Source organism: Drosophila rhopaloa, unplaced genomic scaffold (genome assembly GCF_018152115.1).
Source record: "Drosophila rhopaloa isolate 14029-0021.01 unplaced genomic scaffold, ASM1815211v1 contig_2, whole genome shotgun sequence".
Lineage (NCBI taxonomy): Eukaryota > Metazoa > Arthropoda > Insecta > Diptera > Drosophilidae > Drosophila > Drosophila rhopaloa.
In genome coordinates, this window is record NW_025335083.1 from 9,663,378 (window position 1) to 9,690,369 (window position 26,992).

Consider the following 26,992-nt stretch of genomic DNA (forward strand, 5'->3'; position numbering starts at 1 on the left):
CATTTCATCTTGGAAGATTGTTATTTATATTAGAATGGTTATCCTTAACCATTCATACGAATAATTTGTCAGAAATTGAAATATGGTATTAAAAAGGATATACATTTATAGGAAAGAATTTCAATACCTTAAGTTACCCAAAATGCAAATAATTAATATTTTTAATGTCAATATAAATATTAGCTTCTAATGATTTGTAAAAAAAATATTAAAGATTTATAATTTGGAAAAATATTTTTTCAGCCAAACTTCTACTTTATTTAGTTTTAGAATTGAATGTCAGTGAATTTAAAATACTACCTACTGTTTTATTTATAGTTTTTTAGTATATTTTTAACAAAATAGTAAACATATAAATTTAGTTTTTCGATAATTATATTTTCAATAAAATAACAATATCATTTTTAGTTATCAAACTTATAATGTACTGTTAATCTTTACGGTTTTATTAGTTTTTTTTATGTGCGAGTTTTCTGCATTTGAATTTCGCGCCTGCTGTAAGCTTTTCGGAATGTCAAAAAAGCTTAATCATCTGGAAGCAGTGCCACCAGATCGGCGCTTTTTTCTCCCTTCTGGCAACGCTCTCCCGCGATCGCTAAAAATTGGCGTGATAGAAATCACACGCACTCACCCACAATGGCACTCTCACTCTCGAAAAATCGCTTTGTTACTATTTTCGCGTGGCTCCGTTTCAAACTCTGTCAAACAGAATATTAGCAACATAATGTGATAATATTGCGGCTTGTTTTGCTCACGCGTTTTCCACTGTTTCTTTTTTTCGTATATTTTTACCCCTTTTTTCGTTCGATTTTGGCGACTTTGATTTCAGTCGGAAATTGTCAATCGGTGCGCCGGGTACTCTTCCATTCTCCAATTGGAACGTGGGTGTGCGAGTGTGTGTGTGTTTGAACGGGTTCAATCAACTGCAGTTTTCCATTCGCGCCCCCGCCCTCTTTAAGAAACTCTAAATTTATGCAATTAATGCATATTAAACTTATAAAGCAAACGGAATTTTTGTTTGGCAAAAACAACTACGTAACAGCTGCCTTCTGGTGTGTGTGTGAGAAAGAGAGGGAGAGTCAACAGAAGAGAACAAGAGGCGAGACAGACAGAGAGAGAGAGTGATAAGTGAGAGGAGCGCTTTGTAACGGAACAGCGAAGCCGTAGTTGAATTCCAGTGACGTTGGAAGAAACAACTGCAAAAGGCAAAAACAAAGACAATGTTTATAAGCTATTTATTCCGCTTTGATTGATATAAATGAATATGCAGTGCGGTTAGTTATACAACTGGCCTGCAAAAAGTCACTCATTAAAAACGCCCGAGATGAATTTCACAGCGGCGGCAACAAGTGCAATAATAAAAAACCAAAAAGCCAAACAAAATCCCCCCAAAAAGTGCCAAAAAGAAAACAAAAATAATAATAATAAAAAGACGGAGAAACGTTAATTATAACGAGCCACGAAATCGCATAAAGAAATCAACAAGTGTGTGTCTGCCTTATTTTCCTATTCGCTTTCATTCATGCGGTCAACTCAACAACAACAGCAAAAACAACTCAAAAAGCAACAACATTCGCTGATAAAAGCCCTGCAGTTAAACAAACAACAATAACAGCAACAAATATAGCTAAGAACTTCGTCTGGCCATTGAGCTTTAAGTAAGTTTATTGTGTTCTTAGTTACTGTGCTCAAGTCGCTTAACCAGTTAGTTGGCAACGTTTACTACATTTGCCGCCGATTATTTACTATTTGCAAAACATTCGAGTTGGACAAGCTTTTCGGTTTTATATCAAGGGTGCGCTGTACAGTGCGTTACAAAAGTGGAAAGATAACCAAATTTTATGAAAATTTAAAAAAAAAGAAAGAATTTTTATCCCTATACAACATTAATTATTATTAATATAAAAATACATTTCATGATTTTACAAACTATGTCAAGCCGAGTATAAGCATTTGAAAACGATACAAAATAGTTTTATTTAGATGAAAAAATATGAAATTTAGAAATAATTTTCATTTTACATTTTCAATATATATAATGATAGTTTTAAAATGAAAGAAATAATAAGAAAGTGCAAAGCAAGCTAAGAATTTGGGGTTAGCAAGTTGACTGTTTGTCTTGTTCGTTTGAAGGATTCGCAATAGTTTTAAAGTTTTCCTAAAAACTTAATCGATATTGAAATATTTTCAGATTAATTTTTTTTTTAAACATTAGAAATTGTTTTTTTAAGAGTGAAAACCATTTATTTCCTTAGGAAGTAAACATTCTCATATTTTAGTTGGAAGCAGTAGTACATATTTTGTGACCTTTGAAAATAAATTTATATGCAATTAAGATTGTACAACTTTAATGAAATATCCCAATAAATATGGATTGTGCTGTACTTGGGTTAATTCAATCAAGTACAGAAACCCCAGACACGTGAGTAGCATGTAAACAGAGCGGCTAGCTAATGACAGATCTCGATGGGTGGCGGTGCGGAGAGGTCTTCGAAAGGGCATAATCATCCGGGTTGTATAATCACAGCCAACAGATCAGTTAGGTAACCAGATAAGCCAGGTAAATGATAATTTGCCAGCAGCCAAGGTCAACTCCCAAAAGTATGCAGGTGAATTCGGTGTGAAAGCATATACAATTTTCAAATTAGTTTAGCTTTATCTTTCAAAGCATAGAGCTGAACCAAGATTGGCTAGAAAAAGCATTAAACATTAAAAAACATTTTATAAACTCATATTCGAGGTCAAGTTGAACAAAATGTATTTAGAAAATGTAAACCCCATGCCGCTATTAAAGTTAATGTGGCCATCAAACCGAGTGGAGTTCTTTTAACTCCTAATAATTTCCAAGAATTAATAATTAATTAAACAAATAAAAAACAGTTGAAAGATATTCAATAGGACCCTCTATATTCAGAATCCATATATATTTCTGGGCAATTCAGTATATGTATTTTCTCATTTAATAATATTCTCAATCTTCTAAACCATATACAATTTTTGTAACACAAATTTTCCAAAGTACCCCACATATTTTATAAAATCTTTGAACTATTGTACTTGAAAGTTTTGCGGTAAATCCTAAAACTTGGAAATTCTGGCCGTGTTCAGGGCCTCCGTCATCAGTCGGCCGAAATCAGAGTGCACCATGGTGAACAGTTTCACGGCCCGTTCCTGGAGGAACTGACTGGCTTCGGTCAGGTGTTCGGATAAGTTGCGAATGAGTCGCTTCCTGCCGCAGTTGTCCAGGGTGTAGGTCCAGAAGTCGGTGACCTGACTGAAGTTGTCCTCGGTATCGCCGCTCATGTATCGGTAGACATCGCCGGACAAAGGACAACAGGTCTGCAGGGCCAGAGCCCGGGGACATTCCTTGGGGCCACAGAACGAGTTTGGGAAGTAGTTGGGTGCCCCGCTCTGATTGTCTGTCACCGTCATACCACCATCCCGCTGGAAGTTCCTCACATTGACCCTGTACGGACAGTTGACCGGAATCTGCATGTAGTTAACGCCCATGCGGTAGCGCTGCGAATCTCCGTAGGCAAATAGACGACCCTGGAGCATCTTATCCGGCGACGGCTCGATTCCCGGAACCATGTGCGCCGGACTGAAGGCCAGCTGCTCCACCTCCGTGAAGTAGTTGGTGGGATTGCGATCGAGGACTAGTTTGCCAACCGGCAGCAGGGGAAAGTCCTTCTGGGGCCACACCTTGGTCACATCGAACGGGTTGAAACGACACTTTTTAGCCTCCTCATTGAGCATTACCTGTAGGTTTCATTTCGAATTAGGTAAGAGTAAGAGTAATAGAGTCGTAAATATTTTTAAATTTATACAATTTACACTTGTTTACTCTAAACAAGATTTGAATATAGTAAAGAAGTCTAGTCTTCTGTTCTTCTAAAGAAAGCCTTTATATCTACATATTCTTAGTTTCATACCCAAGTTGCAAGTATATATAATTTCTGGACCTAGTTTTTGAAAGCTATCTATTTTATACCACTTTAATTATAATTAATTTATTTTAAAATAATAATTGTAGCAGAACGGATGTGTTATATTTTATGTAAATAGTTATCGTAATAGAAGTAATAGGTTATAGCTTATATATAGCTACCTATCGGGCAATTATGACTTGCATACATTTACATATACGAACAAAATAACCATTATATCCATCGATTACTAAAGTTAACCAACGACTCTTAATTGCTTATATTCCTACCTGAATGTACATGGACCAGCTGGGATAGTTTCCCTTCTTGATCGAGTTATATAGATCCCTGATTGCATAATCCGGATCATGGGACATTAGTTCGTCACATCGTCGGCTGTCCAGATTCTTGATGCCCTGATCCGTTTTGAAGTGAAATTTGACATACTGGGTCTCCCCATTTGGATTGACCATTCGATAGGTGTGAACACCGTACCCGTGCAGGTGGCGATATCCATCGGGGGTTCCCCGATCGCTGAAGTACATGAGCAGAGCGTGCAGCGTTTCCGGACGGAGGGTCATAAAGTCCCAGAACATGTCGGGATCCCTTAAATGGGTCTGCGGATTGCGCTTTTGGGCATGGATTAGGCTGGGAAACAGCGAAGGATCCCGCACATAATATACAGGCATGTTGCAGCCCACGATGTCCCAAATGCCGTCGTCTGTATAGAATTTAACGGAAAATCCACGCTGTTCGCGAATTGTATCAGCAGAACCCTGTTCCCCACAGGCCACCGAAAATCTCATGGCGATGGCTGTGCGCTTTTTCACTTTATCGAAGATTGTGGCGGCACAGAATTTGGAAATGTCATGGGTGCACTCAAAGTAGCCAAAGGCCCCAGCTCCCTTGGCATAGGCAACCCGCTCAGGAATACGCTCCCTATCGAAATGCATAATCTCGTCGAGGAACTGGAAATCCTGAAGCAACACCGGACCCCGAGGACCCACCGTCTGTACAGCATCCTTAACGCCAACCGGAATCCCACTGGATGTCGTGATCTCCTTCTGCACCTCGGAGTCGTTGTTTTTGTAGTCGATCAACTGATTGGAGGCCGGATCGCGGGAACACATTTTTAAATTTTGGAATCGAGATGGTACCGCGAGAAGAACTTGGATCTTTAAATTTCCAAAACAAAAAAGTCTAGAGAATCTAGAGAAATATTTCTCACAATTGATTTGAACAGCAAACGAGGATGTTTTGAGTGATTCTGGTCGATCAAATGTGTGAACTTGAAATGAAGTGTAGTTCTCAGAAGACTTGACAAAGTATGGAATACACAAAAATCTAAACTTATTGGAATACGAAAATGTAGACCAAATACAGATTTAGGTATAAAACGAAAGAAATTTGCCAGAAAATGTGATCTTACAATGTGACCATGCTATGTTTAATAGTATTAAATGTGCTTTTATAATCAGTAAAAGGTTCCCCTAAGAATTACGAACGGATTGTATTAAACATTGTCAAACCCAATTCCCCAAGGTGTTTTTCGATTTAAAAAAAACCAACTTTAGGTCCACTACAGTGTTAAATATATTGCCTTCTCCAAGTTTACTGCCATTTCTTCCTTATGAATCTTTATATCATAAGTCAAATGTTATAAATAAAGACAATATTCGATAAATATAATTTGAAGGTTAATTAATTAATTAAAAACACAAAAACAAAGCTAGGTCGTTTTGTCTTCGAATTTTTCAATACCAAGGTGGAATAATGGATAAGTAATCGCTCTCGTTCTAAGGCTACGTTTATCTACATTTCCCCGAAAATTGAGATACAAATTTATTCATTTAGTTTGGCCTTATGATTTTTGTTTTTGGCGGCGTTTCAAGCAGATCGCGACAGTCACGAGGGTTCAAAGGTGACAAAATGACAATACATCCGAGGGGGTCTGCGTCAGTAGCACCACGATAAGCGATAGGGAAGAGAAATTGAAGGGAGATACGGGGGCACGAGGGAATATCACCAGTGGGATAGAACTCGTAGAGCCATGGGGCTTATCGGCTGTTCTGGCACTCGAGCGAAAATCGCAAAAAAGTCGGGCGAGAAAAACAAATTCACATAATGGTAAATGGCCAGAAGGAACAATAAATGTCTGATAATCAGACATTTTTTTTTGTTTCAGCGTTATCGGCGGTGAGTGAATTTTTTTTTTAACCACTTTTTCACCTTCTCTTTTTTGCCGCAATGATTGTTTTTATCTGCCCCATGGGCCAGACAATAAAGCATTGAAGATTATGATTTCGGGAATTTTTTTTGGGGTTTTGTGTTACCTTTTATTTTTTGAGATTTTTGATATTTGACGGAGGAGTGTGGCTTTGGTTTATAGAAGCCTAGTACAGGTGTGTCTGGCATATCGCTGATATGCGATCATAAAACAAATGAGTCCTCCCTACAAAAATATCCGATGGGGGACTTGTAATGAAAAGCGTTTGGTTGTCGGGCACTCGAATTGACACCTACATTGTGTGCACTAACGTCATATACACCCATATATTTGTAGATTTACAGGCGATACTTCAGTTTGATTAGCAACGGCCCATCATTAAAACTTTAATGTGTTGTGGGTTTAGGCAGCAATAGATTGATATACGACAGCTAATCGATTTCCCTTTCCACTTTCAGACTGACTTTATAACTATGTGATTGGATTTCTTTGACCAGCCTGTACATAAAAAGTCACCATACCATGAAGCATCCGCAGGACCTGAGCGTTTCGGATGGTCAGCAGCTAATGAAGGTGAACAAGGTGGAGGAAATGGAGCAGGAGTTGCAAGAACCTGGTATGTTTAATTAATTGAATAGAATAATATCCCGGAAATATATCATTTAAAGGTATTCTTCAAACGTCTTATGACTTTATTTGTAATTTATTTATATTTTATAATTCTGATAATTCTGTACACTATCAAACATAGGGCCTCTTTTCACAGTCTTAATTTCTTGAGTTTTTGACATTTGAGATCAGTTTTGATTGTGGAATATCTCAAGTGGCTACTCTAGTTGTGTGTAAAATCAAAAATCGGACAGGTGCTTACACCAAATGTGAAAAAAAGCCAAAACGTCTAAATCAGACTATGTAAAAATACCTTATAAGCAACGGATTAAATAACTATCCAATACACTGAAATTATGTTCAAAGATGTATCTCTCTCGCTTCATTTTAAAATTTATAATTTATCTTGATGTGTTTTCGAAAAATTGTAACCACGATCGAATTAAGGGAAATATAAATTTGTAAGATACAATAATGTAAACACAATTGATTTAAAAACAATTGTCATAGTATATTATATTTCACTATTGACTAGTGACTAGTTGACTTGTGACTAGTTCACGATACGCTACTATTTATGACTTTAAACAGTCAAACCTTTTCGTGCAGACCAATGCGGACAACCCGTTCAACACGTGCCACGTGTGGCAGCAAAATCATGTCCGAATCTAAGAGTCCGGCAGTGGTATTATAAATAGAGCGCCCTGGCCTTGATAAGACCGCTGTCCAACCGATAAGCTGCCTGCCTGCAATCATTATAAATGTTTATAATTTGTTTATTGATTAGGAAAATTTGCTGGCGCTGCCGCTGCTGCAACCGCAGATGATGGAATTAAAGTTACAATTGAAGCGGCACACAGATGGCAAAAGAATGCCAGCGAATACGGCTGTGAAAAACAATGGAAACGCGCACAAAAATTAAGCGATGTGAAACGTAATCGTAATGTTTAACTTAACCCCAAAGGGTTAAAAATGCGCAATGACAAACACACAGAGCGACTAAGTACTGGGACTTATATACATATACCCACCCAGCTTACAAGCCGGTCCCATACTTGTTGAATATTTATAGAGACGATCAGCCTGGCTGTGTATGGCTTAAGCTCGGGCTTCGAATGGTGGTTGTGTCACCTTAGTCGATGTCACGACGAGTGCATTTACTTCTTTTTTACACGCAGCTGAAGGCAAATTCGTACCTATATTTATGCCTCCTGTAATTCCATGGTATTATTCATGGGAGAGGTTCAGGGGCCCGAACCACCGTATGGTATATAAACTGAAGACAGACAGAACTGCTGATATGATATGGGGGTTATCGCCCAGACGCGAACTCCATTGATTTGCATTCGCCTTCGGCTCGGCTTTCGCAAATCTCCGTCGTTCGATTCATTGAGGCTTTTTATTTTGTTCTGGTTCGTTTTCGTTTTGGGTCAAGCGGAATAATTAAAAAGACTGTTTTCCGCTATCTAGATGGTTGGGCCGCAATGGTAGACAAAAACTAACGAAATAACCCACATAAATATATCTTTCTTGTGCTGTGCCTATTTTTATGATATCCGCTTTAGACATTCATTAATTTCCATGGTAGATAATTCAAGAAGTGCCTTGCGTCACATGTGATATAAAGTAAACAAGTCAGTCACTTTGCTTGAGGTCTAGAAGTGTTTCGCAATTGTCAAGCATATATACATAAATATATATCTGGGATAATGAAAACTGAGAGGGACCGCCAGATAAGCCAGTTTCATATTGTTTATGTCCACATGGAAGACGGCCAATGCAAAACTATTGCCAAGAAGTGGGTTTCGAAAAGGTTTCTTGAATTGAAGGGAATTCAGAAATTGCGTTTTCATATAGACCTAACAGTCAAGTTTTTCACTAAAAAGAAAGAGAAGTTTATTATGCTTGGTTGACTAAACAACTAAGAACATTTATATAATATATTTTGTTGCTTAAAACAATTTATTGTATCTTTTAGAAACCTTGAAAATCTGATATCTGTGTATTTGTACACTGAAAGAGAAGATTATTTCGCTGCTTTTACTATACATTTTTAAAACATCTATGAATATGGTTGTTTAAATAAATCTTCAAAACCCATTTCTTTCAAATTAAAATTATTGCATTTTCTTATATCTTTTCCAAACCAAGATATTTATATTTTTTACTAAGTATTTCTGTGTACCATAAACTGCTGACCAAGATAGTGAGTAAATCTTTGGAACTCAAGTCGCATTACTCCGTGGTGGTGAGGGAAAAGCTTTTTGAGTCGAGTGGCCGGGTGTAGTAGTCCTCAGTGAACCCATTCCCGAGATTCGCTCCTTACACAATCCACTTGTCCGAACTATCCTCACACTTGAGCTAATTCTCCAATTAGCTGGAGCTGCGGGCGCTTTATTCAATTGCGATGCTTATTATATCTTATTGTTTCACGCAGGAGATCGCCGCGCCGAGTATCTCACAGATACAGGAAAGCGAGCAAACCACTCAGCCAATGTGGACACATTTCACTTAAAGTTGTCGCCGCTAAATGAAGTGTAAATAGTAAATTGCAGTCAAACATTATGAATACCATAATCGTCATTACTGGCTATCGTCATCATTGCATTCATGTGGCAGTCCATCGAGTCAGCCGACAACGAGTGATCATGATCATGAAGCCGATGACGAACCGCACATGCAAATCACATGTGTATCCCATGGATACGGAGGCCGAGTGCTCGGTTCATTCTTCGATGTAGTGTGTTGTGTTGTCTCTATAAAAATGTATGCAAATAAAATAATAAGTTTCGCACAAAATTCACTTAACGAAGCACCAGAAGATCGCAAGTGAAAGAAAACAAAAAGTGCGGGGATAGCTGTTTGCATTTGGCTTGGCTAATTTTCATAATTCCTTGGAAATTGCAACCGGCAAGGGACGCCACATGTGGCCGGGAAAAGCGACAGCCATCAGCTCGAACATGACATGCATTTTATTTCAATTCTATCTGCTTCGCCGTTGTTTTCCACTTCTACTGATGTTTTTCCCTTGCCATGTTTGTGCAATATTTTCATCACCACCACACCCCAGGAAACGTATCTCTCGGATAGCAACTGTTGGAGTTGCTGGTTTCGAATTCGGATTCCCGATTGTGGGGACATTTGTTGTATGTGCTTGTGATTCACTTGCATCGGATCAGTTGGGCCCTGCATTCAAACCAAAACATATGCGTCATGTCCTGATCGCGCGTTTACATATAGTTACACAGATTACAGATTGGTGTTCCTAAACATATTTTGTAATTGCACTTAATGCAATCTCTCAACCCCATTTCAAGAATTCGTCCAGATGATGTTTTGCATCATTGATGGAGCGGAAGAGGCAAAAGCATCTGCACTTTTGGTGAGAATAAGTGAATTATATTCTATAAAAAATGTTAAATTCAGTTCTTTCTCTGAAAAAAAGACATTTTATGTATATTGTGTTTAACAAGAAAGACAGCTTGTGTCAGTTTAATATTTATTTGATCGCAATTGTGGTTGAATATGAAAAACATATCAGTTTGAAATATTGCAAAACGTGATTTAATTGGCTGGGTAATACAGCAGTTTAATTTACTTGTAATGGAAAATAAGGTCGTGATAATTTAATATATGAATGAATTTAGAAAGACACTTATGGAAATTCACATTTTTATTTATAAAGTTGAACAAAATGAAATTAAGGCTTGGTCGTTAAAAAAAAACTTATGAATAACCTTAGTTTACATGTTATTGCTGAACATATCATTGATGACAAATCTAAAAACCAAGACTGATAGAACTGCTAAAAGTAGATCTTTTGGGGTGTATCACTACCATTTATAAATTCGCTGCGTATGGCAATTAGCCACCTCAAACCCTTTGTTGTCAGCAGAATCGCCACATCATAATTATATCAAGTTTCCGCAAAGCCGCTGTTGCCGCGATGATGTCCGATGATGACGCCAATCGGGCGGCATTCGAAATGGATTGGAATGGAATGGAATGAAGCAAAGTGCACCATGAGTGGGGGCAACTGGGGCTGTCGTGGAGCTCCGTTTCGTCACAGAAATTCCGCCGTATAAAGTACGGCTGGCCAGCTGACTGCGATTGTGCATGCGATGGTGTTGAATGACAGCAAATTATATTCAATTGAATCAGAAGTATCAATCAGCGCTGCGGCCTGAGCAACCGAAAAACCAAACAAATCATTTGAAGAGCCTTCTGTCACCGTCATCGGTTTTTCACTCATCGTTACTGCTAGTGTCTGTGGAAACTCGGAATTTTCCGACTGTTTTTCAGAATATCACTGATAAGCGACGGAGAAGCGAGTGCCTTGAACGGCTTAGCTTAAGGCGCTTACTAATCGACTCAGCCAAGACAATATCATCAGAAACAACGACCTATTATAATGCCTCACTATATATTCACCCCTCTCTCCTTCTCTTTCTCCCCCTCTATCTGTCTATCTCTTTCTCTCGCTCTTTGTCTATCTCTTTCTCTCGCTCTGTCTGGGGCGACGAGGCTGCAGCTCCGGCTTTGATAAGCAACTACGGAGATACCAGTCTGACTATTTGCCAAGCTGAAAGTGAAGTGATCTACAAATAGCATATTAGAGAAACACATTTCACCTAGGGGTAAATAGCTCTCCAATTGTTTAACAATCCTACAAGTGTTTAAAGAATTTACCCTTTTGCCAGATTAATAAACAGAGAGACCAACTGTAAAGACCTAAATTTCGATTATTACTTATTAAAGCCCTCTTCCAACATAATTTGAAGTCATCTTATAAACAAATGATTACTGTTCTTTCTAATTTGGGTTATAAAGAAATGATTGCGTTTCAGAGATTATATTCCTATTATGTTCTTGAACAGTGCTTAATTGCATGTTCATTCGTTTAAAAATATGTATGATCATTTTCTTTTGTTAATATATTTCAAAAGTTGCAGTATATGGTAAATTAAATAATAACTACGCAAACGACTTTAAAGTATGAGATATATCTCACAGCAACATGTTGAAGATAACTCTGTGCAATTTTTTAATACGTTAAAATTCTACGAATTTTTTACCAACTATAACATATTAAAACCCATTTTCATTGTAATAAATTTCATATATTTATAGAACCCTAATACGTTATAAGAACCCGAAATTCAATAGCACCTTTCTTCATCTATCGTGATAAGACCTTTTTCGGAGTACCCAACTTTTGGTAATCTTCGAAGCTGTGAACAAAAATAAGCAATAAAAACTATTTATTTTAATGAAAGCCCAAAAACACACAGAGCCGAAGGCAAATATATACACAGATATGGTTTTATTATGTGTGCCATTAAACCATTTGAATTATATGGCCAGTGTGCGAGTGTGTGTGAGCGGAATCCGCTTAATCTAGTCTGATAAGACTCGACTCGACTCGGTCGCAGCAACGTCGATCCTCTGCGCATGCCCCCGATTCGGGGCGATCGAAAGCGATGCAGGCCGATCCGAGCGATCCGATCCGAAGTGTTAACAATTTTGCCAAGACGACGACTGCCGGCTGCAATAAGGTTAATCACAGTGCCAACAACAAACGGCCAGAATAGCCACTGCCGTAGTAATAATATTTATTAAAGTTTGTACGATCGTTGGGCTCGGTCAGCTTCGAGCCAGCCGAACGATCCAAAGCTTTCGTTGTCGCTTCGTCGGGGCCGTCGGCTTCTATATCTACAACAAATAATATTAAGACAGTTAGTACGTGTTGAGAACATTATTTGAGGTTTAGTCAGTGTTTTGCACTAGGCGGTAATAATACAGACAGCCGACAGGCACCGCAGGCTCACTCCCTACACCCACTAAAAAAAGCATAACAAACAAGCCGGGTTCAAACAAAAAGAAATAAAAACACTACCTGCCACTGAAAAAATATTCAAGAGCACCTAAAAAGGATTCGTCAACAATTCGTCCCCCACAAAAGGACTGTGATATTTTTTAACATTTAACACTTACTGCTCAGTTCGTATCGTGCATTATTTATTTATGCGACCGACTCCTCACATATGTAAATATATATATCGTATCGAACCAATTGCCGACGGTTCGGTTCGCTTCGGTTTTTTCGACGGTGCCGCGTTTTCCCTCGCTCCTTAACTTTCATTGCTTCAGCTATTTTCGGTTTTAATTTGTGCAAATATTTAACTTTACTTAAGTGTGTCTCTGGCCCCTCACCTTAGCTGGCTCGAAATAAAAGCAGCAAAACAAAAAAAAAAGCGAGAATTATAAAAAAAAAATGTTCACCAACAATAACAACAAAGTCGGCAGCAGCGACAAAAGCAGCAACCGTTTGTGAAAAACTCAATTTGCCAAAGAGTGTGAAGGATTTTCAAATATTTACCCGGGGTGTTCATTATTACGTACCAAAACCAGGAACTAGTCCCGCGCCTCCAACACATTTTGTGAAATCCATTGCTTCCAACCGGATCGGTATAAATCAAATTTCAAAACGTGAACTATCAGCAGAGATTAACGCAATCTAAATGTATGCCTCAATGTTGCCCAGTTTGCTAAATATGAAAACGGAGAATCTGACCAATTCAAGCTACGACGATGCTTTCCTTCTGGAAGAAAATCTTCTGCACATTATGGGTGAGTGGGAAATTGGAGGAAATATTTTCCTATTAGTAATAAAAAAAGGATTATAAGATACCCGCTACTTTCTAAAATTTGTATACAAGTAGAAGAAGGCAAATCAAACACAGAATCTTAAAAAAATAAGAATGGATTAATGTCCTACATAATCTACATAAGGCCTAAAAAATAATAACATGTAATAATTACTTTATTTAGCAATGCATAATTATTTTAAAAGTGTATTATGTTCCATCCTTTTAGACAAAGTGATTTTGACATTCACAATAGAGAAAATATAAAATAAATTCAAAATATTCAAGAAGGTTTCTAGTCTACTAAGTAAGCTTTTCAATTTCCAAACTACGGCCTAGAGAGTGTTTTTACTATGTGCAAATGACAATCAGAAATTATAAATGGCTTACCAGTAATTTTAATGGCGATCGTAAAAAATAAGCAGAAAGTTTTTAGAAGTATATTTGGCAAGAATAATCCTGTGTACTTCATTAATGGACTACTTTAGAGATTAAAAAGATTAATGTGATTGAAAGTAATCTGAAACCTATGGGGGTTAATCTTTGTTGTTAATTAATTTAAAACGGGCAGTTTTGGCAATCATCTACATTAATAGAAAACACTCTTACATTAGTCGGAAAATCTGCAGGAATACCCCTACAATCTTAAATTTCACCGAGTCATGCTGAGAAAATTTTCTGTAAATCTGAAAAAACTTATAGTACACTTGGGTATATTAGGGGCGAAGTTTTTGAAATTAAATATAATACAATTTCGTCAGAGGAAATTCCATTTTACAAATTAAATTCAAATTATCAAAAACTCTTTTCAAGTAATACACTTATGTTAATTAGTTAGAAATTAATTCTTAAAGGGTATCTATTAGCCTTGATGGGCCATTTTTGCAATGTGTTTCGTTCCCAGAGTTGAACACCGCTGATAAGATACACTTAATTGTGTCCATGACAACATCGCAAATAATTTAAACCAAAATCAGGCGACACAATTCATCCAGATCACTCCTCATTATGTGTCTATCGATTTGCGATTTGAGGGGCAAAAAACAATTGCACTGTAATTCGTTGCCCCATTCCCGATATGCGGTTTTATCTCTGGCTATATCTGGCATCAGATAAGTGAGGCCATCATGAGCAAGACATTCGTTGGGGGTGGAGGATTTATCGAGGCACCCGGGGGCCATTATCACATATAGCTGAGCCATAAAAACAACTTTATTGCAATTCTTATCAGCGATTATGATTCTCTGCCCGCGTTCATCTAAGGCGATAAGATTCCATCACCAGCCAAGAAACAGAGAAAGTCACAAAAGCCAACGGCAAACAAAATTAGTTCGCTTGCGTTGTGGATTTAAAAAAAAAGAAGATATTTTCAACGAATCCATCTAATAAAGTGAACATTATTAGCTTCTCGCTCTTTTTCTAGCAAGCTTACTTTGAACATTTAAAATAAATAATAAGAAGAAAATAAATAATAATAAGAAACAAATACATTTTTTGGTAGTGTAGTTTAAAAAATTCAAAACATTTTATTTTTCTAACCAAGGGTATTCAAAGATGCGATCATTAAAATTTACAGTCATAACATTTCTTTCTTTGTTCAGAACAAATTTATACGATTTTAATACGTGATTAAATTTGGGATTAATAACATTAAAATACATGTTTTTGTTTATTTCATCAATGGTGCGCGAGATTTGGGGAGAGTGAGATGTGATTATCAAGCTAAAGTACCAGCCTCAAATCAGTCAGCCGAAATTAAACGTTTTCCTATGTTATTTTCGCACACGACTGGTTGGGTTAATTATCAATAGCCGTTTAGTCACTTTTAAACCTTAAAATTATTAATACCTTTATTACTGATATAAGTAGCCCCTTTGAACTGCAATTGATCAAGGGGGATAAAAACTTTGTAACCTCTCAACAAAAACAGCGGTCACAAGAGAAACAACTTCAACTTTAACTACAGGTGCGATTTGTACTTAATTTCTTGCAATTATTCAGCTACCTTATTGAACTAATCACTAGTTCTCCGATGACTGCCATCTAACCGGAAATACTTGCCGGTGCTTTATGCATATGGCTATGTGTAAGAAAAGGCCACTCGAGATTCACATCTACAGAAGCCCGCTGTTATCGAATAAGTATTGTCAAAAAGCTGGAAACACTGAGTCTGATTGAGTGTCAACACTTCAAAACCCCGAAAACCAGAAAAGATAAGACAAAAATCGAAAGTTTTTACTTGTTGAATAGTACGAAGAATATTTAAGAGTGTTATCTTTAGATTTTCGGCAAGCACTTTAAAGAAAAAGAAAATTGTAACCATGCAAATTTTATTTGATATCAATATGAATAACTTGTATAGAATGAAATGTTTTAATTTAGGAGAATATAGTGCCACTAAAAACCCGCTAAAACTTTTTGAGTTAAGAAAAATTCTGAATAACTTTTCTGAAAATGTATATATTGTTTTGGGGTATGTTCAACCCATTTCAACACAATTTCGTTGGTCATGCTGACAAGCTGCATTATCTCTTTAAAATATCCCATTCAGAGAAGTGCTAATAAAAACATCTTTAGGGGATTTTTAATCACTGCATTCACACGGTCAGAATCACTGCTCCAGTCACCGTGACTTGCTGTTAGCTTTTCGCTGGAAGAAAGAGTCTGAGTATGCTAATTAATAGTATAATAGTATACGTAGTCTTTGGCACCTGTTGCATCTTAAAAGGGCAATGGCAAGACTGTCTTTGGGAGGTAATCTAGGCAAAATAAGAAGCTGATCAAATCAAAGACGCTTAATTTAGAGCTGAGCTTTGGGTGAATTAAACAAGCGCTTGGCGCAGTCAAGTTCTAAATGTCATGATACGCGGTTCAAGGAGAGGATTGCTTTAATTGCGGGCGGCTATTTGCTATTTGGAGATACAAATGTATTTGAAACACGTTAGCGCCCAATTAAGAGGCCAGACGGACACGGCGACCATAACAAACATAGTTAATGGAAATTACACTTGACTCGATTCTAAGTACCAGGCGAGAAGTTTTACTTTCAGCATCAGGTCTCGAGATACAGATACACAGATACAATAGTTTTAGCTGTCGTTTTGCTGTTTGATTGGTCCGTGTGCGGCTGCTTGCCGCTTTGCCTTTTTGTTAATAACAATTTAATTGAGACGTTTTTAGTATTTTAATTATAGACAATATGAGCGCAATTATTAGTCATAAAAATAATGATAATGCCAATAAAAAAGTTGAATCTTACGAGCCGCTGTCGCTTTTAATTGGATCAGGCCAACGGCGGGAAGTCTGACTGGCTGGATGGCCGAACACGATCGTTAGATTTTCGAATAACCTAACCTAGCCCAACTTAAACCAATGATCGCATTCGGTTAGCTGGAAAAGCCTTAAAGTCTGGACAGTCCCTATATTTGCCTTGCAAATATCTCCAAACTATTTCACAACCACACAAGGGCTTTTCCGTTTTTTATAATCCACTCCGCTATACACTGCAGAAAAAAAAATCAATGAAAAAATGTTCGTTTCATACATTTAAATGTTATAATCTTATTCTTTGTTCCATTGTTTTCAAAAGATATATGGCAATAAAGAAATAACAAGATAACAATGTCCAGAAATGGGACTACACTTTATTTAAACACTTTAAAATTTAAATAAATACTATTAATATTTTGTATTTTAGGTAGGGTTGATTTTTCCCAGTGTGGTATTATCAATTGTTGAACAATATTTACCCGCAATAGTTAAGCTTTCCGATAGATTTTCGCACAAATAATGGAAAGTTGACAATTTCTAATGTCCAGGGTAAATATCCGTGGGGAGTTAATTCCCAGTTAACGATTAAGGAATCGTTAGCAAAGTTCGCGATAGAGTGCGAATACCATCCTATAAAGATCAATACAAACCTTTCTGGAGATGATCTCAACGTTTTGAGCTGAGGTTAATATTTGCAGTGATTTCATAGATATTTCCACCCACAAGTGTTTGCGCCATCCAAACTCTGTCTTTAAATTTTCCCCCTGTTTTTCCCTTTGTTATGCAATGCTAAAGTTGGATTTTCAGTTTTCTGGTAATGCCCATCCGATATTTATGGTGGATTGTTTGTCGGATACGAAATATAATTGCAGTTCGCGAACATTAAATACAACCTTTTGGTGGTTGGGTCAAGATCATTAGCTTAAATTACAGGAGGAGGCAAAGACTATTCTAGTAGATGTAATTTGTTTCCCTGCAATTACAAATGCAATTACGACGCGTAATAAACTAAAATCTTGCAAGTTCAAGGAACTATCGGCACCCCGACAACTATTCTAAAGGGATGAAACAAACAACCTTCGCAGTTGCATCACTTCTGGGCGTTGTCATGAGCTCAAATCGTGGGTGGGTGCATGCAGCTGCGCAAGTTACTGATAATATTATATATGTACCCCCTATAAGTTTGCTTTCTAAGCAAGATTTCTACCTGGCAATTAGACAACATATGGCGGCGTCCGTCTTACGCATATTTATTGAATTTGATCTCTGACATGCAATTTAAATTTAAACGAACTAAACTTAAAAGCTATTCAAAAAGTTATGATTATACCCTTGCAGGGAGTATTATAATTTTGGTCAGATGTTTGTAACGCGGGAAGAGTAAATGTCCAAAAAATATATCATATAGCTGCAATAGGAAAGAGTGGTAAATGAATCACAGTGGACACTTATTAACGATGGGCATTGGGAGAGTGCGAAGGCGACTCCCATATATAGTAACATAATAGGTAAATCAACGGATAAGAATATAACCTGATATATAAGATTACAAAAATTTCAAATCGACATAAATTCATTGGTTTATATGAAGTTGATTTTTTTCATTTGCGATTGTTCCAATTGGTAGCCCCATACCTTTTCATGTAGATGGTATGGACGTAAACAAGAATATAAATATCAACACCAGTACCACTGATATCTCGCTGATTCATTTTTAATTTTTTTTCCCTGCCTTCGATTTTTGTTTCCATTTTTGCTAATTGCTCTTGTCGCATGTGAACAACGTGTGTGCAGCTATTGTTTCGGATTCGGTTTCGATTTCCAGTGTTTTCATTTCGCTGGCCGATTTTAAATTGATCATACGCCATGTGTGCTATCAACAGCGGTTGGGCGCTTCGCTGCCATTAGGCACGTTATTGAGTCTCTGCCGCGGCGCTGCGACGCCGATAAGAGGCTATATGGAATATATAGCTCGATTGGGGGCTATAAATGTGTGTGCCGCCAGATGGGGTTGAGGGGTTTCAAAATTACACATTTATGTGGGCTAATGCTAGTCGTTCGCATTGCTGTTAAAACAAAACAATAATTAAGGTCTTTGCTAAATTGCTCTCTTCGATCGTATATATTCAACAATCTGTGCATGTGAGTGAGTTCAAGACTTAGTTTTTGTAGACTTCCCTAAACCGAGCACCCACTTCATTTCAATCGAAATGATTAGGTATTATCATAGCTATTTTTAGCCTATTAACTTCATGTGTGTTCCCAATCAAGATCAGTGAACGTGCGGGTAATGTAAGGTCTATTATGAAAACTAAGGTTGCTATTCAGCCGTATTTTACACATATAATGAAACATTTTCAAGATAAAATCTTATTTGGCAACCTGACTTTTATGTGTCAATTAAAATTCCTTTATAAATTTTTATGAAGATCTAAAACTAATTGCTGGAAGGATAACGTGGATAATATTTGAAGTTCATTTACAATTCACAATCTTGGAAACAGCATGTTTCTTATCAAATTTCATTGTTTTTTGTGACTAATGGTTGACTAATGCCAACGGAAAGTCTCTTATTCACACAAAAGCTGCCTAGAAATCTATTATAGATGAACACGTAATCGAAAATTTATTTTAAATATACCCATGAATTTTATTGAATTAATATTTATTTAACTGATTCACAATATTTAAATTGGTTTTTACAAAATCTTTGGTTAGTTCAACTGATACCAGTTTCTTAAGAATATATTTCCTTACATAATATTCTTTCTTAAAAATACACATCGATCTGGTAAACAACAAAATTCTCTCCGAAAAAATACAAATTTTGCGTAGATCGTACAAAGTTCCCATCCATCTCATTTTTGCCAGAGTAATCTTATGTGGATTCGTATATTTATAATATATGAAAAAAAATGTCATTCATTTAAGAGAAAAACCAGGCAGCGAAATGTTATAAATAATAAATCCAAACAATCGCGAATTTAAAAAGATCTTCGATTAAAATTATTTAAACAATTATTGACGTTGGTTTTATTATATGTCCTAGAATGAGTTTAACAACAATCAACTGTTGGTTTATTTTCGTAAATATTGTTATTTATTTATAAAAGCTAAGAGACGAAGAGAGTATGCTATGGGACGCTATGTATCCATTAGTACAAAAATTATCGCCGACACGCGAAATACTTTATTCTCTCATTTCGGAACCGCTCTCTAGATCTATTTATTTTTTTTGGGTTTTGGGGGCTTGTCGCCCGCTGAGCGGCGAATATTGTGTTCGGCATATTAATTAAACAAATACAATATAGCGTTCAAAGATAAAAATATTCATATGTACTAATGGTTCTGTGCGAATCTCAAGGGGCTACACCTATTTGTAGCTTCTTATCAGGAAAAGTGAAATCTATGTGCGTATATTTTCAATTGCTGTTTTTCAACTTGTTCGTTTTATCAAGAACCATAAACTATTTGCGGTAATACGCATAAGAAATCCTCCAAAAATTTTGTGCGAATCTAGAATCCGATATTTTTAATCTCAGATTACGATTTGCCCACTTCAGTGTGGGGCATCAGAAGCGCCAACAACATTTTTGCAATACTAACGATGACGCAGCTCGAAAAAAAGTGAACTCTAACGATGACTTGGCTAAAAATATAAAAAACTTACACCGGGGCCTGTTTTTCCCCACCCATGGAGAGTGCGAGTGAGATGGCAGTAGTGTGCGACAGGGATAGCAAGCGACGGGCGAGAAAGTTTTATGCGCGAAATGATAGTATACAAGTATTATGCTTTTATTTACCTTTTTTATTCGTTGTTGTTCCGTGTATTTCTCGTTTGTGTAGCTGGAGAAACAACAACGCAAGCCTGTGATAAAACAACAAAAGCACACCTATGGATACACAAGGAGATAAGAAGTTTTGGCAGTTAATACCAACGCGCAGGTTCTTTACTTAAACTTCTCTTAGTCGAGTGCCTGCTCTTATTTCGAGTTGGGTTTTCAAGCGGTGAGGATATATTTCAGATGTACAGGTGTACATGTGTAGGTGTCGATCGGAATTGTCGAAGTGCCGTGATTAACTGTCTGAGAATCTGTAAACAAACTGGGTAATTTGCTGTTTGAAGTGCAATCATGAAAAGTCTATTAAAATTGTAAATGTTTGCCAATCAATTAACTGAAAACAAATTCCCAGTAAATGAAAACTTAAAAGATAAATAGGGGAAAATCTGTAAGATCCCGCCCACTGCGCTCGCTTAAAAATAATCACAGTACTTGTATTGTTTATAAGACTTTGAATTAAGCGGAATTAATTGAGAGGTACATATATACTCATACTCCGATTATTTTTTTTAAATGTTTTAAACTTGATTACAGAAGTCAAAATTCAAAATAATTTTACAAATATTCTAATCGAAAATCTAATTCAAATTACCTAAATCACACTCCTTGGGACATTAAAAATAAATAATAATCCTAAAAGCGATCGCATTTAAGGATAAATTAGAAACAGTGTGATTTTTAAATTCAATGCATTTTTAGATTCGTATTTGTAAATTATTTACTTGTCACCCACTGTGGGAGCAGTTTTATTGTTATTTATTTAAAGTAACTACTATTTAACCGCCTCTTCCTCTTTTACGTTTTACAAGTATTTCTAGTTTCTCTCTTTTTCCGTCTCCACAAATGATTTTCTCATACACACGCGATCCCTCATAACGATGTCCAAATTAAAGCCGGCTTTTTTTTCTACACATTTTATTTATTTATTTGTTTATTCGTTTGGCCGATGTCGTTATTGTTGTTGTTTTTCTCCACCAAGTGAATTTCTATCTCCGCGACTGCGTTCCTTTGTATTTGTGAGAGCCCCAAGTCTGGTTTTGGGGAGAGAAAGAGCGAGATATGCAAACACAGTTGAATTGATTTAAGCGTCGATTAACGCACACACTCGCCCCCAGCGCACAGTGGAACTTAAAACCTTAAAACAAAATTTCGAAATCACAGTATCTTTATGATATGCTGTCGAACTTCCATAATTCAAACCACCATCTGCCACCAAAATATGTTCGAGTCATGGAAACTTCGAGTTATAGACTTAATATAACCTTTTAACTTTATTTTTATTTTTCTGGTATGTTAAAAAGAAGTTTTCGAAGGACATTGTGTTTTATTATATGTCTAAACTTAGTAAAATTAATTAGTAGCATTCAGAAATAACTTTTATTAAAATTTTAAAGGAAAACCAAATGTTAGCAAAGATTGTTCTTAAATATTTTTAAATAGTATGGTTTACTTTTGAGCTTTCTCACCCACTGTACAGTGGCAGAGAGAGTGAGAGAGAGCGAGAGAGGTGCAAAGACAACATACGATACGACGACTGAAAAAATGTCGAGTCGTGTGTTTTTTCATTAATCAGTTGCATTAAAATGGTGCGCAAGTCCGGTAGAGTTAAAATTTCTAGTCGCGATCGCGTCGCCGTTGGTAACATTCTGTTGCGTGGCAAAGTGGGCGGTGGGCGGATCGCAGTTGCAGCGGCGGCAGCAGAGGCAGTGGGAAGGCGTCGACGCAGGCGCGACAGCAGCGCCAGTCGCACTGCCTCAAGTGACGGTCTGTTGTTGTTGTTTTTGCCATTTCTGTTTGTTGCCATTGCGCGATTTTTTCGCTAGTTTTACAAAACCCCAACTTAATGACCCCTGAATCGTACGTTGTACAGCTGCGGTAAAAATAAAAGCAGCCAAAAAGCATTCGATCATGGTATTCATATTTAATACGTATTTTCATACCTTCATATTAAAAGGACAATCCTTTTGGTTTTATATCCATTCACTTTTTTTATTAACACATTTATTTGGTTTAAAAACATAAGTTTGTTTTACTTGGAAAATAACAAATAATCTGCAAATACGATGGTTTTCAGTGGCGTTTAAATTTATTCAAAAAATAAAAAAATTTATACATTTTTTTTAGGTTCCAAGATTTTTTAAAATGTATTTTAAACCCTTCATAGTCTATCATAAACTTACAATTTTAAAATTTTTTTTATAAAATGTAATTCACAGAAAATCTTTCACAAGAGTTCACTTAAAAATACCCAAAATTTTAAGTAAAAATATATATATAAATTATTAAGTAGTGCTATAAATGCGCCCGTAGCTATTTGTGCAAAAATTGGTGCCTATGCCTGATTTTAATTGCTGTTTGTGTGCAAAGTTTGCTAGTGCAGTTAAATCAGCCTATCCAGTAGATGCAAAACTGCAGAGAGGAATTTGCGTAGGCACAAGCAACGTATAAAACTGTGCGTGTATGCCCAGCCCCTGAGGCTACAAAACTGTGGATCTCACCATGACGGGACATTTATTTTGCTAACCGTTCTACCTTTGTATAATAATGTAAAGAATAAAATTAATACATATCTTAGGAGTCACACATTTCTGTTGACTTGTTTTTATTGGACCGCGTCCTTGATAGCAATATTTCATTTATTTAAAGGCTACGTTATTTTCATTAGATTAAGAAAAATAAAGGGTTAATTACAGTTAACTTTTTCGGTAATTAGACGAAGACTATCAAACGTTTAATTTAATTTAAAGTTTAAAGTTTTAAAATGTACCAGAGAGTCTCTAAGTCTATGAGAAAGTTTTAGCTAACCTCGTACTAACTGCCATTTATCTCCGCTTTTCTTGCAGAATCGGAGAGCCATATAATGCATGCGGATGCCCTGGCCTCTGGGTATCCTGCTGCCTCGCAGCCCCACAGTCCGATAGGCCACGCCCTCAGCCCCAATGGCGTTGGATTAGGATTGAGCAATAGTAGTAACCAGAGCAGCGAGAACTTTGCGCTCTGCAACGGAAACGGAAACGGCAATGCGGGCAGCGCAGGAGGCGGAAGTGCCAGTAGTGGCAGCAATAACAACAACAGCATGTTTTCGCCAAACAACAACCTAAGCGGAAACGGAAGTGGCAGCAGTCAGCAGCAATTGCAGCACCAACAGCAGCAGCAACAGCAGCAGCAATCGCCAACGGTTTGTGCAATTTGCGGAGATCGGGCCACGGGGAAACATTACGGGGCCTCGAGCTGTGATGGCTGCAAAGGATTCTTCAGACGGAGTGTTAGGAAGAACCACCAGTACACCTGCAGGTATGTTAAGTATATATTCTCCATTAATGCAATACATTATCAAACAGAGGAAAAAACTATAAAACAGTGCTAAAAAATTTATTTTTCAAGTGAATAAATAAAGTTTTAATATTTTAGTTAGACTTTAAACTAAACATAATGCATAAGGCTTTAAAAGTATTAGAGAAGTTTCCCAAACACCGAGTCTATGAATGAAAAATCCCAAATTTTTTTTAATTCAGTTGATTAATTCCTAACTATAATATGAAATTTAATTTAATAAAAAAAAATTGATTGCAGAAAAGTGGTCTTTTTAAGTTCTCTCACAAAATTACAAGTGCAATGCTTCCTTTGTACTCCTTAACTCCTTACTCAACTCAAATTTTCTTTATCAGATTTTCGCGGAACTGCGTAGTGGACAAGGACAAACGGAACCAGTGCCGCTACTGTCGGCTGAGGAAGTGCTTCAAGGCGGGCATGAAAAAGGAGGCGGTGCAGAACGAGCGGGACCGGATCAGTTGCCGACGCACCTCCAATGACGACCCGGATCCGGGGAACGGGCTGTCCGTGATCTCACTGGTCAAGGCCGAGAATGAGTCGCGCCAGTCGAAGGCCGGCGCTGCCATGGAGCCAAACATAAATGAGGACCTCTCCACGAAGCAGTTCGCCAGCATCAATGACGTCTGCGAGTCGATGAAGCAGCAACTGCTGACCCTGGTGGAGTGGGCCAAGCAAATTCCGGCCTTCAACGAGCTGCAACTGGATGACCAAGTGGCCCTGTTAAGAGCCCACGCCGGCGAGCACCTGCTCCTCGGCCTGTCGCGTCGCTCGATGCACCTTAAGGATGTCCTGCTGCTGAGCAACAACTGCGTGATTACCAGACACTGTCCAGGTGGGTTAACCATATATTAATAAGTGGAATGTTTCTAAAAATTGGCTACATTTGCAAACCTATATACAGACATTTTTTAACTATTTTATAATTCTCCCTTGCAGATCCCCTTGTGTCACCCAATTTGGATATCTCGCGGATCGGCGCCCGCATAATTGACGAATTGGTGACGGTCATGAAGGATGTGGGCATCGATGAGACAGAATTCGCCTGTATCAAAGCCCTGGTATTCTTCGATCCCAGTGAGTTTTCCCCACGTTTATCCATTAGGACCTTTTTATTAATTTACAATAAACCATTTATAGATGCCAAGGGTTTAAATGAACCCCATCGCATCAAATCGCTTCGGCATCAGATACTCAATAATCTCGAGGACTATATTTCGGATCGGCAATACGAGTCGCGCGGTCGCTTTGGCGAGATCCTGCTCATCCTGCCGGTTCTGCAGTCTATCACCTGGCAGATGATCGAGCAGATCCAGTTTGCCAAGATCTTTGGTGTGGCCCACATCGATTCGTTGCTTCAGGAAATGTTACTGGGAGGTGCGTCCATATTAATATTACAGAATATATTCGAAATAATTTATTAATTTATTATTTTTGTGTTGATTTTGCAGGAGAGTTAGCCGACAATCCTCTACCTCTGTCGCCGCCCAATCAATCGAATGACTATCACAGTCCAACCCACCCAGGCAACATGGAGGGTGGCAGTCAGGTTAACTCCTCCCTGGACACACTATCCTCGTCTGGCGGCCCGAATTCGCACGCTCTAGACCTGGAGGTGCAGCATATCCAGGCTCTGATCGAGGCAAACAGCGCGGAAGATTCCTTCCGGGCCTACGCAGCCAGTACGGCAGCCGCCTCATCTTCCTCCTCTGCGCCCGCCTCCGTTGCCCCGGCCGCGATCTCGCCCCCGCTCAACAGCCCAAAGTCACAACAGCAGCACCAGCAACATGCGTCGCACCAGCAGCAACAGCAGGAGAGCGCCTACCTGGACATGCCCGTTAAGCACTACAATGGCAGTCGGTCCGGACCGATCCCATCGCAGCACAGTCCACAGCGCATGCATCCCTACCAAAGAGCGGTCCCCTCGCCGGTCGAAGTGGCCAGCGCTGGTGGCGGTATGGGTCTTCGCAATCCCGCCGACATCACACTCAACGAGTACAATCGGAGCGAGGGCAGTAGCGCCGAGGAGCTGCTGCGGCGCACTCCACTGAAGATCCGAGCGCCGGAGCTGCTCACTGCTCCCGCTGGATATGGAATGGGTGAGTGGCAAAGGAAAACGGGCGAAATTTGTTTAACTAAAATCCCTTGAAAGTTAGTCAAAGCTGTGCATATAGATTCTTTAAAATTCTCTATTTGTTCGGACTTTTTAATATGTAAAACTCTTATAACTCGAAGTCTGTAAAAGTCGAACGGGTTTAATTGTCACTCATTTAGAGGACATACAGGAGCTTTTTTAGCTATGACTGACTAACAAAAAGGTATAAAATGTGTTTTTAAGTACTAATTTTTATGTTTTCGTACCTTTTCAGAACCCTGTCGCATGACTCTGAAACAGGAGCCAGAAACTGGCTACTGAACGGATAATAATCGGTGCAATATACAGTTTGCAACACTACACCCTTTAGGCACACACCCCACACACATACAGGCCCTCTCTTGCTGTACTCCCCACCAAGTGTTACACGGAGATGAAATTAAAAATGAACTTACTTAATTGTTATGCCTTGAACCATTTTGATACTTTTATTAGCCCTTAAGTAGGTATCTTGGAAATTGTTGCTTAATTTTTAAATGTTTAATGCAGTTCCAATCTATTTTTGGAGTCATATTTTGCTCAAGAAGTTTATTTTATACATATATATATATACACCATCTAGCATGTACTGAGTTTGTTGGTTATTTGGTTATCTTATCCTTGTGCGTGGATCACAAAGCATTCATATAGGCCATGCAATATATTGTTTTAGGTTAGGGTGTTGTCTAGATTATGCGCTGAAAGTGTAATATATATTTAATGTTAAACAAAGAACTATTTTTATATGAGTATGTATAATATACAAACTATTTCTAAGATGGCTGAATGAATAAACACAAAATCAAAATAAAAATTGGAGAATGTCAACTTAAATCATTTGGTACTTGTCTTTTAATCTGCAAGTTATACATATGATATACATATGGTAATCTTGTTTTTCAATCTTCACGTTTTATAAGGTAATCTTGAAAGAGGTAAATTGTGTGGTATGTAGCTTTTTATAGTATAGATTAAATGCTGCTGGACGAAATGAAAGTGAAAACAGA

At 37.7% G+C, this 26,992-nt stretch overlaps 2 protein-coding genes across 4 annotated transcripts; one reads left to right on the forward strand and one right to left on the reverse strand.

Moving 5' to 3' along the window:
* Nucleotides 1-634: 634 nt before the first annotated feature.
* LOC108044968 (transcription factor HNF-4 homolog) lies at nt 635-26,819 on the forward strand. 3 transcript variants are annotated; one of them, XM_017124140.1, is made up of 8 exons: nt 635-1,658; nt 6,612-6,769; nt 23,365-23,815; nt 24,190-24,686; nt 24,791-24,928; nt 24,992-25,228; nt 25,303-25,950; nt 26,221-26,819. In XM_017124140.1, exons 2-8 carry the CDS (start codon nt 6,676-6,678, stop codon nt 26,265-26,267), a joined length of 2,112 nt encoding a protein of 703 aa, XP_016979629.1. In that variant the 5' UTR covers nt 635-1,658; nt 6,612-6,675; the 3' UTR covers nt 26,268-26,819. The 3 variants fall into 3 exon arrangements, with proteins under 3 accessions (XP_016979629.1, XP_016979628.1, XP_016979630.1); XM_017124139.2 differs by lacking the exons at nt 635-1,658; nt 6,612-6,769 and adding an exon at nt 12,405-13,392; XM_017124141.1 differs by lacking the exons at nt 635-1,658; nt 6,612-6,769 and adding an exon at nt 22,093-22,285.
* Nucleotides 2,887-5,231, reverse strand: LOC108044969 (catalase). The gene is made up of 2 exons (XM_017124142.2): nt 4,217-5,231; nt 2,887-3,759 (listed from the first exon to the last, which is right to left on the reverse strand). The coding sequence occupies exons 1-2, from the start codon at nt 5,054-5,056 to the stop codon at nt 3,079-3,081; spliced, it is 1,521 nt and encodes a 506-aa protein (XP_016979631.1). The 5' UTR covers nt 5,057-5,231; the 3' UTR covers nt 2,887-3,078.
* Nucleotides 26,820-26,992: the final 173 nt, after the last annotated feature.

What these genes read in the sequence shown, in the direction of transcription:
- LOC108044968 (XM_017124141.1), top strand. Translation starts at nt 22,105, where the DNA reads ATGGTGCGCAAGTCCGGTAGAGTTAAAATTTCTAGTCGCGATCGCGTC. An exon ending in TCGCACTGCCTCAAGTGACG is followed by an intron (nt 22,286 to 23,364) that starts GTCTGTTGTTGT and finishes CTTTTCTTGCAG; the next exon opens with AATCGGAGAGCCATATAATG. An exon ending in GATTACCAGACACTGTCCAG is followed by an intron (nt 24,687 to 24,790) that starts GTGGGTTAACCA and finishes TCTCCCTTGCAG; the next exon opens with ATCCCCTTGTGTCACCCAAT.
- LOC108044969 (XM_017124142.2), bottom strand. Translation starts at nt 5,056, where the DNA reads ATGTGTTCCCGCGATCCGGCCTCCAATCAGTTGATCGACTACAAAAAC. An exon ending in GCTGGTCCATGTACATTCAG is followed by an intron (nt 3,760 to 4,216) that starts GTAGGAATATAA and finishes TGAAACCTACAG; the next exon opens with GTAATGCTCAATGAGGAGGC.